This window comes from Schistocerca cancellata, chromosome 5 (genome assembly GCF_023864275.1).
Source record: "Schistocerca cancellata isolate TAMUIC-IGC-003103 chromosome 5, iqSchCanc2.1, whole genome shotgun sequence".
NCBI lineage: Eukaryota > Metazoa > Arthropoda > Insecta > Orthoptera > Acrididae > Schistocerca > Schistocerca cancellata.
In genome coordinates, this window is record NC_064630.1 from 32,423,743 (window position 1) to 32,438,399 (window position 14,657).

A 14,657-nucleotide genomic window follows, 5' to 3' on the forward strand; every position below is an offset into this window, starting at 1 on the left:
TAAGGAAACACTAGAACACAGATACATGTTCATCTTTCTTTTCATACATGTCTCTTTTTGGCATGGGCAAGTTTATATTGCATCTTTGCCCCACACAGTGTTCTGATACTTATTCAATGAGATGTAGTTTGTAGCGAAACCAAAATATGATCTTATGAATGGCGAGTTCCATGTGGTTCCAAGTTGTGCAGCAACCATAAACCATAAAATTACCAAATAAGCAGCAACCAGTCGCAAAATCATGTTTTATTTATTCACTTTTGTGAATCGATTTCAACTGATTAACAGCCACCATCGGTGCTTTCAACGAATATGTGCCCTGAGTAATACTGTCTTAAGCAGAGGTTAAACATGACCTCTGCTTAAGACAGTATTACTACTCAGGGCACATATTCGTTGAAAGCACCGATGGTGGCTGTTAATCAGTTGAAATCGATTCACAAAAGTGAATAAATAAAACATGATTTTGTGACTGGTTGCTGCTTATTCGGTAATTTTAAAATAAGATCTATCACATGTTGCACCTGCAACTTGTGTAGTATAATGTGTGCAGCCTCTCCAATTGATCATGTGCATTGTTCTAATGCTATTGGAATATATCAATGGAAAGTGCAGAGTTAAGGACAACTTTTATTTTTGTAATCCCATCTGGCATTGATTTCTTTAATTATAATTTTGTATTTGTATCATGAATTGCTTACTTTTATGACTGTTTTTAGCAATAGTGTTCTGTTATTGTGCTTATTTGTTCATTATATGTTGTTTTATTGCCATGAGTTATTTTTACAATTTCTCTATTCAGTTTAACGGAACTTGACTACCTTGCTGGTGTAACCACATAAATACGGGTTGAAGGCATCACCCCTCAGGTGTGTAATCTAAATGATTTACTATTGAAACACTGGAAAGTCCAGGTTGGATAACGACAGTTATAAAAAGGACAGATTGCTACTCTCCATAAAGATTACACATTGAATTGCAGATAGGCAAACGAAAAGGCTTTAGACACAGAGCTTTTGGTCAAAACATGCTTCAGAAAAGAAAAGGAAGGAAAACACACACACATTCACACAAGCAGGCATACTTTAAAACATACATGACCACTATCTCTGGTTGCTCTAGCCAGACTGCAGCTGCTGCATTGAATGAAAGCAGCAGTCGAGAGTGGGCCACGGAAGGGGAAGGGATAGCAGAGTAGGGGTGGATGGAGAAAAGAGCATTGTCTGGGTGGAGCGAGCAGGGATGAGAAGATGGCAAGACAAGGCTGCCTGCCATGGTCTTGAGAGGCTGTGAGGATGTGGGCAGGGAAGGTGGGGGGTTAAAAAAGGAGAGGAAGAAAGGCCGGTAGGCACATTGCCAGAGAGCAGTGTGCAATGATGGTGAGGGAACGTGAATTGGGAGGAGGTGATGGGATAGAGGTGGCCTTCTCATATACCAGTTCTGCAAGCATTGCACAGCTTTTTGTATTGGTGTGACTACTAATCAGCTATTCACCAGAATGAATGGCCACCACAAAACCATGGCCAAGAGCAAAGCGGACCACCCCGTGGCACAACATGCAGCTGAACATAACATATTTGATTTCAATAGCTGCTTCACAACCCGGGCCATCTGCATTCTCCCCTCCACCACAAACTTTTCTGAACTGCACAGATTGGAGTCATCCTTACGACACATTCTTCAGTCCAGAAATTATCCCAGCCCAAAATCTACAATATCCTAATATCTCCACAACCTCTACCCAACCGTTTCCGTCCCTTCTGTCCTATCACCTCCTTCCATTTCATGTCCCCTCATCCTCATTACACACTGTCCTGTGGCAATGTGTCCACCAGTCTTTCCCCTCTCTGCTTCTCTCTTTTGCTGCTTCTCATCACCCCTCCCCCGTCCACCACAGCATCCTGAAACTGCACCAGGCAGCCTAGCCATGCTGTCTTCTAGTCCCTGTCCGCTGTGCGAGACAGTGGTCTTCTCTCTCTCCCACCCATACCCTGCTATCCCTCCCCTTCCCTGCCGCACTCCCAACTGTTGCTTTCATTCAATGCAGCAGTTGCAGCCTGGCTAGTGGTTGGAGATAGTGGTTGTGTGCGCATTAAGTGTGCCTGCTTGTGTGAATGTGTGCATGTTTTCTTTTTCTTTTTTCTGAATAAGGCTTTCGCTGTACCTGTCTGCAACTCAACAAGTCATCTTTATGATGAGTAGCAATATTTCCTTTTCACAGTTCATTTATTATTTGTTTATTAGCTGCATTAAAACAATAAACAGCATCACATTTCATAATTGTGCCGTTTTATACTTTTGTTATTTAAATCATTTTAATTTCAAACGTCATTCTGGTCGATACTCAGGATGATTTAATCAAATAGTTGACTTGGTGCCTATTTTCCATTTTCTTTTGTTAATTAAATAGATGAAATGTTACTTAGAGGACATAATCAGTGGTTTTAATTAACTCAAAATAAATTTTACTTACAATGCTTCCGTCCTCCCTGTACAGTTAAAACAAACTGCTGCATTTCAAAATTCTGTTTTCTCATTTCAATCTGCTCTATCATCAGGTTGGCAATCAACTGGTGCCATCCTGGTGATTAGAAGGAGGAGGAGAAGATTAGTGTTTAACATCCCATTGACAATGAGGCCATTAGAGACACAGCAAAAGCTCTAATGGGGAAGGAAACCACCCATGCCCTTTCAAAGAAACCATCCTGTCATATGCCTGAAGTGATTAGGGAAATCACGGAAAGCCTAAATCAAGATGACTAGACACATGTTTGAACTATTGTCCTCCCAAATGTGAGTCCAGTGTGCTAACCACTGTGCAACCTTGCTTGGTCCCTGGTGATTACCTGGTCATCTTATAGATGTTGGACATTGAATGTTGTCATCTTGAAAAGACCAACTACAGTCCGTTTTCTATTACAAATCACACTGGATCTGCTACCTCCTCTAATAAACTGAATGTCAGTCATTCACTTCCTTTATTAATTAAAAAAAGATCTGTAAACATGTATTCTTCAGTTTCACACTGTGTTCTAATCCTTGTCATCCAAATGTTTCTGTTGTTTGTACTTCTATAACTGTCTCTGCTGCCACAGTCTTAGTCCTGTGTTGCCAATTGAAGGCATCAGGCAATGATGTAACAATTGCGCTCACACTTCAGGAATTGCAGTGTTAAATGAAATTTTTAAAAAAATATTGTTACCCCTAGATTTAAGGCCTCATTGAGGTTATCAAAATAACACAAGGTAAATTCTTTCAGGGAGAGGGGAGGAGGCATACAATGTGCCCCTATGCCCAATCACAAAATTTTTTTATTGTTAAATTATACAAAGAGGTATGGGTATGGGAAGGGGAGGCTGGCAAAGCTTATAGGTGACAGTGTAGTGGGTGGTGGTGGTGGTGTCACTCATGGAAAAATTCCTGTAGTAGTTGGTGCTAGAGCTGCACCTTCTCTGGATTGAAGTCAGCTGATAGGTATACCTGCTTAAAGGAAGTCCCTCTAACTAAGGGCTCACCTTTCGAGGATGGGTTGGGTTGGGTTGTTTGGGGAAGGAGACCAGACAGTGAGGTCATCGGTCTCATCAGATTAGGGAAGGATGGGGAAGGAAGTCGGCCGTGCCCTTTCAAAGGAACCATCCCGGCATTTGCCTGGAGCGCTTATAGATGTAGACTCTGAAATTATTGGTATATCATAGCACCACTTGAATAATTTGACAATTCAGAGGCTTCCTTTACCAGGCTACAGATTAGCTGTCTGTTTCTCAAGGAGTTTCTTGCGGGGTGGGGGAGTGGCTATGTACATAAAAAGCAGTATTCCATTTGAATCCATAGATGTATCACAACACTGCACTGAACAGATATTTGAGTTTTGTGCAGCAGTTGTTGAATTTAGTGAAACTAAAAAACTTCTAATTATTGTTGTTTATAGGTCTCCTAACTCCGACTTCAGAGCATTTCTGCTCAAGCTAGAGAGGGTTCTTGATTCACTTTTTAGGAAGTACCAGAAACTACTTATATGTGGTGACGTCAATATAAATTTTGTATATGATGGTGCAAGGAAAAGGATGTTGATAGATCTCCTACATTCATATGATCTGATGCAGATTGTGTTTTTTCCAACTCGGGTGCAGGGGAACAGTAGCACAGCCATAGACAATATTTTTATTCATTCTTCATTACTAGATGGGCATTCTGTTAGTAAAAGCATGAATGGCCTTTCAGACTATGATACACAAATTTTAACACTAAAAGGCTTTTGCACTCAAACCAATGCCATATTTAATTACAAACTATGTAGGAAAGTTAATCCAACAGCAACAGAGAGTTTTTTAAACCTTGTCAAGGAACAAGAGTGGCAGGATGTTTATAGTGCCAATAACATAGATGATAAATACAATGCTTTCCTAAACACATTTCTCATGCTCTTGGAGAGTTTCTTTCCATTAGAACATTCTAAACAGGGTACTAGCAGTAATGGGTAGCCCGGGTGGCTGACTAGTGGGATAAGGATATTGTGTAGAACAAAGCGGGAATTATATCAAAATGTTAGAAGTAGTCACAATCAAGCTACAGTTGCACATTACAAGCAGTACTGTAAGGTGCTTAAAATGTTATTAGGAAGGCAAAGAGTATGTGGTATGCAAATAGAATAGCTAATTCACAGGATAAAATTAAAACCATATGGTCAGTTGTGAAGGAAGTGTCTGGTTAGCAGCACAAAGTTGACAATATAAAGTCAGTTCCCAGTAATAATATTTCTGTTACTGATAAATCAGATATATGTACAGTATTTAACAATCATTTTCTGAGCATTGCTGGTGGATTAAATAAAAATTTAGTTTCTACAGGAAATCATATAACTTTCTTGGCAATTGCCTTTCTGAGACTGATATCTGAAATACTCCTCTGTGATACAGACAAGAGGGAGATTGAGTCAATAATTAAATCACTGAAGATTAAGGACTCTCATGGTTATGATGGAGTGTCTAGCAGAATATTAAAGTACAGTGCTGCACTTGTTAGCACTGTATTTAACAATATTTGTAACTTTTCCTTTGGGAATGGTCAGTTTCCTGAATGATTAAAGTACTCAGCCGTAAAGCCACTTTATAAAAAGGGAGAAAGGGATGACGTAGACAATTTTAGACCTATTTATATGCCATCAAGGTTTGAAAAGGCTGTGTATGTAATGATACTTGATTATTTTATATCACACAATTTGCTATCAAATGTACAGTTTGGCTTTGGATGTCGTTTAACAACTGAAAATGCTATATTCTCTTTTCTCTGTGAGGTACTGGATGGGCTCAACAAAAGCTTCTGAATGCTTGGCATATTTTTTGATTTAACTAAGGCATTTGATTGTGTTAATCACAAAATATTGCTCCAGAAGTTGGACCATTACAGAATACGGGGAGTAGCTCACAATTGGTTCACCTCTTACTTTATCAACAGGCAGCAAAAGGTCATTATTCACAATGTTGATAACGGCTGTGATGTGGGGTCTGAGTGGGGTACTGTCAAGTGGGGGGTGCCCCAGAAATCAGTGTTGGGGCCACTCCTGTTCCTTATTTATACAAATGATATGCCCTCTAGTATTACGGGTAACTCTAAAATATGTCTGTTTGCTGATGACACTAGCTTGGTAGTAAAGGATGTTATGTGCAACACTGGCTGCTCAGTTTCAAATAGTGCAGTACATGACCTAAGTTCATGTCTTGTAGAAAATAAAGTAACATTAAATCACAGTAAGACTCAGTTTTTACAGTTTCTAACATACAATTCAACAAAACCTGACATTTTAATTTCACAGAATGGTTATATGATTAGCTGTCGTGGAAAGCCCACGTTCGGGATCTTGTTCAAAGCCTTAATACTGACATTTTTACTATTCAAACGGTATCAGAAGTGAGTGATCGTTCGACACAAAAATTAGTCTACTTAGCTTATTTTCATTTGCTTATGTCATATGGTGTTATATTTTGGGGTAACTCTTCCCATTCTAAAAGGATATTTTTGGCTTAGAAACGGGCGGTTCGGGCAATAAGTGGTGTGAGTTCACAATCCTCTTGTCGACTTCTGTTCACGAGTCTGGGTATTTTGACATTGGCCTCTCTATATCTATATTCCTTATTGTCATTTCTTGTTACCAATATTAGTTTATTCCCAAGAATAAGCTGCTTTCACTTGATTAATACTCGGCAGAAATCACACCTGCATTTGGATTGGACTTCCTTAACTCTTGTGCAAAAAGGTGTGCTGCTACATCCATTTTCAACAAGCTGGCACTCAAATTCAAAAATCTTAGTAGTAATCCACGTGCTTTTAAATTGAAACTGAAGAGTTTCCTCATGGGTCACTCCTTCTATTCTGTCGAGGAGTTCCTTGAAAAATTAAGCTGTTTCTTATTGCATTGCTGATAGTGTTTACTTAAAGTTATGGACTGACTTTTTTCAGGTTCATGAACATTTATTTTTATCTGTTATTGCTTCTATGTTGTAATTTCATGTACTGACATGTTCCATGACCTTGGAGATTTGCTCCTCAATTTGGTCCTACGGAACTTGACGTGCAAATAAAAATAAATAAAAGAAAGTCACCTTCTCATCCATCATCTTTCCTCTAATGCAGCAAAAGTCAATCAATTCATTTGAATAGTCAGAATCCCTGTCAGAAAAGTCACCCTGCAAATTAGATCATGCCACACAGTCACTAACTTGTGAGACTGGGTGTATCATGGCTGCCACTGAGAAACATCTCTCTCTTCTGTTCCAAGCTGCTGCCTAGAACAGATGCTAAACAGCTTAGTCTTCTTCACCTTTGAATTTCCCTTCTCCTCTTGAAGCTACCTTTTCTCATCCTGCTGGTGGTTTGTACAATGCAATTCCCCGTATGAGTTAAATGCTTTTTTCTCTGAGCATGGCAGTATATTAATTACAAGTCCAAACTGCTTTCTAATCTTCCTGGCTTACGGTTTGTAAGAGGCAACAAATGAATATAATCTTTGTAGTTATTTCAAACAGTTTTTCACTTTTTCTGCATATGTATCACTTTGACTTTTTTCCCATTTTTTGGTCTAATTTTCTGCTTCCAACATGTATTACAAAAGAGTAACAGTCAATCACCTACCATAATTATACCACCTACACTTTTTATTTCATTTTGTGAATTCTCAATACTTTCACCATGATCAGGATTATGTCATTTCTATTTTCAAAAACTGGCACAGAACACTACGAACATAGCATAATGTGTTACAAACTAAGTCTCCCATTCATTGATTCTATTAGTTTTGACCTCTTTGCTGATGATATGTTGCCAAATTCTGTCTTGAAACACTTTTTCAGAATGCTTCTATTTGAAAAATGATAGCTTCGACTTACTATATAGTATTTGAAGGTACTCCAAAAGTTTTCATTTAAATTTAAATAAATAGACTGAAAATGTCTTTACCTGTCTTGAAGCAGTGTACAGAAACTGCACTTCTCAGTTCAGTATGCTTAAACCTCTTTTTTTCCCTTTGGCAAGAGCACAGGTACAGAGTGGCAATTTTATGTACTGTTTTATGCATTTTTTATCTACTGATCAGCAAGCCACATAAATCAGTCATGGTATGTAATTAATTAATTTTCAACACTTCTCTCATGTTTTATGCTGTATTTTAGAACTTACTGATGAAGGTATTTAGCCGTGTGTGTGTGTGTGTGTGTGTGTGTGTGTGTGTGGGAATGGGGAGGGGGGGGGGCATGTGTGCATGCCAGTTCGCATTTCGCATGAGGTAGTGTACATGTTATGTTTTATAGACATTTTATAGTTGCTTTAACCACATGCATGTCACATAAATTTTTATTTGTTTTGACCACCTAAAACATCTCATCATCGTCATTATTAAGATTTCAAAGAATCTGTCTACAAATACAGTCAAATGGAGATACAAAAAACATATTTTTCCCAGATAATGGAAGAGACACTGATGAACAAAAACTGACAGTAATGCTAGCTTTTGCAACTAGAGCCTCTACAAAGAGCAAAGGAGGAAAGAAAATATTTCAGCAAATGGAACTGTTCAAAGACTAAGCAGGAATTTTGTCAAGCATCCAGAAACTATGAAGGTGTTCTCCAGTTCCAGATGCTAGAATCTGTAGTCTTCAGTAAGAAGTTTTTTTTCTAGTTTTGTATAAAAACAGGTACTTTTTGAAGAATCCTGTCTTTATAAATTTTCTATATAAACAAACTCATACAGACACTTACATGTTCCAGAACAGAAACTGGATAAGAAATATTCTACACTGTTATGTGTGTTTATGTGTCATGCATCGATCACCTGCAGATGAGTGACAGCTTTCTTCATTTTTGTTCATTGCTCCCAACCTAGAATTTCCATTATCATAATATAGAAAGTATCATTTACTGTATCTCATAATTGCCCTGCCAGGACTGTATTCTTTAACTTTTATAAATCTCTTATATTACCAAAATTATCTTACAAACAAACCTCACCTCATTTTTTAATCCTTACCTCATTTTCTATGTCTCGGACATGAATTAATGATTTCTCTTCTGTTTTGAGCATCTCATCTAATAGATAGTACAATGTAAGGTTTTTTGGCTCTGGTGCACTGGGGTCATACTGTAAATAAAAATAACACTTTATTTTGTGCACAAAAATGTTGAAAGACATTGTAAAAGATCATGTTTACCTCAACAAAACATATGTTTTGACCTTGCAGTATTGTCACATTACAGAACAGGATTAATATGGGACACAATGATAAAGAAAAAAAACTTCTGATGTAATTTTCTTCTGTGAAACATAAATATTCATGTGGCATGTATTTAGATGCAAAAAGTATTCATCAGGGAAAAGAAAATAATTAGAATATGTCTGGAGTTCACATGTATACACTTTCAGTCATATGTTTAAGCAGTTGGAAACATTAACGAGTGCCTTCCAGTAAATATGTTAACTAATAACATTTGTTGTCAACAATTCATTGTGGTTCAATAGCAAAGGATTTAACTTTTACAAGCTTTCAGAGCCAATGGCTCCTTTTTCTGGCAGAAGAGTTGAAGGGGAAGAAAAAGTAGTGAAGAAAATAGACTGATGAGGTTCAGGAAAAGGTTAGAGTTCAGAAAAGTCACCTAGAATCCTGGGTCAGGGAAGACTTACTGTACAGGATGAGAAGGAAAGATTGATTGTTGGGGACTGCACCAAGCAAGATTTGAAAACTTGAGAGCTTCAAGGTCAAGAAAGGGTAATATGCAAGACAGAGACTACTGCTAAAACATCATGCATGAGTTAATAAGAGCAAAAAGCTGAGTGCATTGTACATGATAAGAGGTGGGAAGGGGACAGCCACAAAATAGACAGCTAAGAAAATGAAAGACGTAGAAAACTGAAATGGAGTGAAGAAAGGACCAGTTACTGCTAAGAAATTCTGAGACCAAAGAAATTAACTTAAATTAAGGCCAGGTGGATGATGACAACTGAGGACATACAGGGGGAGACACAAAAGTAATGCGAATTGGGCTGTGATGGGGAGGGAGAGTGGGGGAACCCACTGTTCAACCAGGTGTTCATTAAGGTCATGCCACCTGAGTCAGTGAGCGAAGTTGTGTCGCTGTGAGTGCATCTGTTTGCCCATAAGAGTTTTTTTTAATGAAACAACTTTTTCCATTTTGGCGAAAACGTGATGACAGATTGTCGAGAGCAACATGTGGCTGTGAAATTTTGGTTCCTGTTGGGGAAACTGGCTGCAGAAACTATTGCAGTGCTTAAGACTGCTTATGAGGATGCTGCCCTAAGTAAAACCAGAGTCTACAAGTGTTTTTCACATTGTAAAAATGGAGAAATGTCAATTGAAGACCAACCATTCAGGATGCCCCTCAACATCAAGAAGTGATGAAAATGTCAATAAAATCAATGCCCTCATTCATGAAGACCATCACCAAACTCTGTGAGATGTCTGAAATATCATGGAGTTCAATTAAGAGGATTTTATCTGAATATTTGCACACAAGATGGGTTGCAGCCAAATTTGTCCATCACCTTCTCATAGACGAGCAAAGGGAGCATCAACTTCAGGCATGTTTTGAGCTTCAAAATCAGCTCAAAGAGGACCCTGAATTTTTTTCCGAGGTGATTACTGGTGATGAATCACGGTGCTATGGATACAACCTCAAAACAAAGCAGCAATCAAGCCAGTGGAAGACAAGTGGCTCTCCTCATCCCAAAAAAGCTCGCCAAGTGAAGTCAAACATCAAGACAATGCTCATTTGTTTCTTCGAATGCAGAGGTGTTGTGGCCAAAGATTTTGTTCCCCCTTGTGAAATGGTCAACCAGGAGTTCTACTTAGAAGTTTTGAAAAGATTGAGGGAGAGTATACGGAAGAAAAGGGCAGATCTTTGATGCAAAGTGGACTGGTTCTTCCATCATGACAATGCACCAGCCCACACCACCCTCTCTGTAAAGCAGTTTTTGACCAAAAACCAAAAATGGCATGACATCAATTTCCCCCCCCCCCCCCCCCACACACACACACTTACTCACCGGATCTAGTCCCCTGTGGTTCCTATTTGTTCCCTAGACTCAAAACGGACATTAAAGGAAAGAGTTTTGCCACTGTGGAGGAGATAAGACAAAAATTGCTGGAAGGCATAAAAACATCCCGATAAGTGAATTAAAAACTGTTTTGAACAATGGAAGGATCATTTGAAGAAGTGTGTTGTGGTCAATGGATAATACTTTGAAGGTGATCAAAATTTGGTTTAAAAATATTATGAAATAAAAACGTTACGATGAATTTCCTCTGTCTATGCCCATTCATACTAACTGATAGCTTGGTGTTAGTCAAGCCAATGTAAAAGGCCAAACAGTGTTTAATATCAGCTGATTATACCAATTGCTGGCCGCGGTGGCCGTGTGGTTCTGGCGCTGCAGTCCGGAACCACGGGACTGCTACGGTCGCAGGTTCGAATCCTGCCTCGGGCATGGGTGTGTGTGATGTCCTTAGGTTAGTTAGGTTTAAGTAGTTCTAAGTTCTAGGGGACTTATGACCTAAGATGTTGAGTCCCATAGTGCTCAGAGCCATTTGAACCATTTGATTATACCAGTTCTTTACAGCAATACACCATCATTCTCACCTCAGCCTTCACTGGATGCAATCACCTCACCAGCCTAGTTCAAGAGCAGATTTCCTGGGCCACCACACCCAAATCTGATACTGCTGATCCCTCAAAAAAACCAGTTTAGGAGTACATCACTTATCACCCAGTATTATACTGGTTTTGAATGTATTAATGACTTTCTAAAACCATGACCTGAAATGAGGTCCATTCTGTCTCAGTTTTGCCCAACACACCTAGAATAGCTTTTTGTCGCCCTCCCAATATTCCCAGTATCCTTGTCAGACCCTATGCTCCTTCTGCACCCATCTCCCTATGCTATGGCTCCTGCCCCTGTGACCATCCCTGCTGCATGACCGTCTTATGCACCCTCCTACTACCATCTGTACCAGCTATGTAACAGGCAAAACATATACTACCAAAGGGAGAGTCACCTGTGAAATGACACATTATATACCAGCTGTTATGTAAACACTGTTCAGCCTTTTACATAACCATGACTAGTTATTAGTTAGTGACTAGTTATTAGTGACCAAGTTATTAGTTAGGATGAATGGGCACAGGCAGAGAGTGTATACTTGCAATACACAATATCCTGTTTCAGAGCATGCACTACAACATGACACTCATGACCTGGTGCCTGTTTCACTACACATGCAATCTGGATTTTTCCCCCAGCCACCAGTTTCTTAGAACTCCACAGGTATGAACTGGTACTACAAATTTCCTTGATTCTCGTCACCCACCTGGCCCTAATTTATGGTAATTTATTTGGTCTCAGCATTTCCTCACAGTAACTATTCCTTTTTCACTCCATTTTTGTTTTCTACATCTTTCATCTTCTGAGCTGTCTATTTGCCACTGTTCCCCTCCAGCCTCTATCACATATAATGCACATATAGAGCTTTTCGCTCTTATTAACTCATGCACAGTGTTTTAGCAGTAGTCTCTGTAGCGGGACTTTGAATTTCGCCGCACTACACTCGTTCCCTCAGATAAAAATTATACCATCGCAGTGATATGAGTGCTCAACGGCAGAGAAAATACTAAAATTGTAACTCTTTTTTCGTTTTTCTATCCGTTTCTTTATTGTCTCTCGAGAGCGGAAGCTTAATGCAGACGTAAAAACTTATTAGCTAGTCTTGATCTGATTAAGACGAAAAAACTTATTAATGTGTAGACATTGTGGAAGTTGTTATGAAATTCAGAGGATGGAGAGAAGCAACTAAAATAAATTGCATTTAATATCAAGACGTCCGCCCCGGTAGCTGAGTGGTCAGCGTGACAGACTGTCAATCCTAAGGGCCCGGGTTCGATTCCCAGCTGGGTCGGAGATTTTCTCCGCTCAGGGACTGGGTGTTGTGTTGTCCTAATCATCATCATTTCATCCCCATCGACTCGCAGGTTGCCGAAGTGGCATCAAATCGAAAGACCTGCACCAGGCGAACGGTCTACCCGCGGGAGGCCCTAGCCACACGACATTTCCATTTTATATCAAGACGGTTTTGGATACATTAGAAATTCCTGGACAATGAAACTTACTGCAAGATTTCGGAGCAGACTTTTCACGCAGAAATGAAGGAGATTTTTGAAGACCTGGACGCTGCACGAAAGAAGACATGTTAACCTGGTAAAGGATGAACTCTTATCTACGCCATTTCCCCCTGTCAGTTACATTTTGTTACTCTCTGTTCTTTTTCAATCATTCTTGTAGTGGAAATTGGTTTAACTTTTGCTCAAAAACGCCACAAGGACCACCCCAACAATAGCTTTTCCGAATCACGAAGTCCGATAGCTTTTCTGTAATACGAAGTCCGATTTGCTTTTCATTCTTTCCCTTTTTCACGGTCATTTGCGATTTTAAAACCCCCTTTTTATTCACCATTTTTTCCCACATTTTCAACCTTTTCTTTTCTTCTCTTCTCTTCTCTTTTTTTTCTTTTTTATTAACCACTACATCTCTATGTTGTATATTACCCTTTCTTCCACCTTTAAGCTTGCAGGCTTTCAAATCTCACCTGTTGCAGTCCCCAACAATCAATCTTTCCTTCTCATCATGTCCAGTAAGTCTCCCCTAACCTGCGATTCTGGGAGACTTTTCTGAACTCTACCCCTTTTCATAAACCTCGCCAGTTGTTTTCCTTCATCCCTCTTCCTTCCTCTTCAACCCTTCTGCCACTAGGAGCCACTGGCTCTGAAACCTTGCACACACAATACCTTTTATATGTGTGTTTTCCTGCCACTGCATGGTGAGTAGATTTTTTATCCATCCAATTACATTATATTTTCAAAAATTGTTTATTTTCACTCAGAGAATTTTATAGTTAGACATTTAATAATTAATGTTTGAAAGATGATGGTAATGGCCTATGAAGAATTTTCTCTCTGTCATTTAATTATTGTTTCGATCATTTCAGATTATAGCAGTTGTATGATATTTTGGAGGTGCATTTGGTTTTTTAATTGTGGTTGATCATTCAGTATGCAGTCAGGTTTATTGTGACTATGGTTGTATGTCTCTAATTCCTTTAACAAATTCATCTAAATGCCTTTTTCGGTAAAATGTAATATCTCTTAAATTTGCTTCGATGTTCATGTCTGTGTTTCCATGTTGGGGCAAGTGAGCAGTGAAAGTTGACTTATTTAAATTGTTGAACCTAAGAACATCCATGTATTAATGAATCATTGTTGAAACTCCTACTAGTTTGGCCAATGTAAAATTTGGGGCAAACAAAACAAGTTAATTTATAAATGCCAGGCTTGTGGTGAACTTCAGTTTTTAAATTTAAGCTGAGAACAATTTTGTGTTTCATTTTATTGATTGGGGAAAAACTAATTTTGAAATTTTTGGCACAGAATATGTTTGCAATCCAATATGGCACTTTACCAACAAATGGTACGCAGACATATTTTACAGAGTTTTAAGGAGCTATTTGTGCTGAAGTGCTCTTTGTTTGGGCCCATAAGGGAGGCTCACCCACACTGCAGCCAAGGTCACTAACACACACTCGTGCAGTGGTGCTCAACCTGTGGGTAAGCCTGGTGGTGGTAAAAATTTTCTCTGCCAGTATTTAGCTATTTAGCTGGCATGGGGAGGAGAGGTGGTGGCATAAACTTCTTGATCATCAGACTTTGTGCCAATGTCCTGTTGTAAATACTGAACCTCTCCACAGTGTCTCACGAAGTAAAGACATGTGACACGGTTGATAGAAATTCATCTGTTGGGTGGAGAAATTGAGCTTGGCATCCCCCTTGGTGCTGTTTGCTAAGAGTAGGCTTCACCCTCTCTCTTCTATCATCATCATCATCATCACCTTATAATGCAAACATTACACTACACACACACACACACACACACACACACACACACACGCGGTACATACGTGAGAAGGAAGTCAGACAGCTTTGTAGCCTATCCCCATTTTTATTCAGTCTGTACCTTGAGCATAGCAGAAACAGAAACAAAGGAGAAATTTGAAAAGGGAATTATAGTTCAACAAGAATAAATACATTTCAAGTTTTACATGTGATGC

The 14,657-nt window shown here is 39.1% G+C and overlaps 1 protein-coding gene across 1 annotated transcript in view; it reads right to left on the reverse strand.

Annotated features, from left to right (window-relative positions):
• The window catches only part of LOC126188348 (dynein regulatory complex subunit 7), a 413,925-nt gene that overhangs the window by 55,112 nt on the left and 344,156 nt on the right, over positions 1-14,657 (reverse strand). Inside the window, exon 9 of the mRNA XM_049929947.1 lies at positions 8,519-8,629. Within this exon, the coding sequence (XP_049785904.1) occupies positions 8,519-8,629 (111 nt within the window). The remainder of the gene's footprint in view (positions 1-8,518; positions 8,630-14,657) is intronic.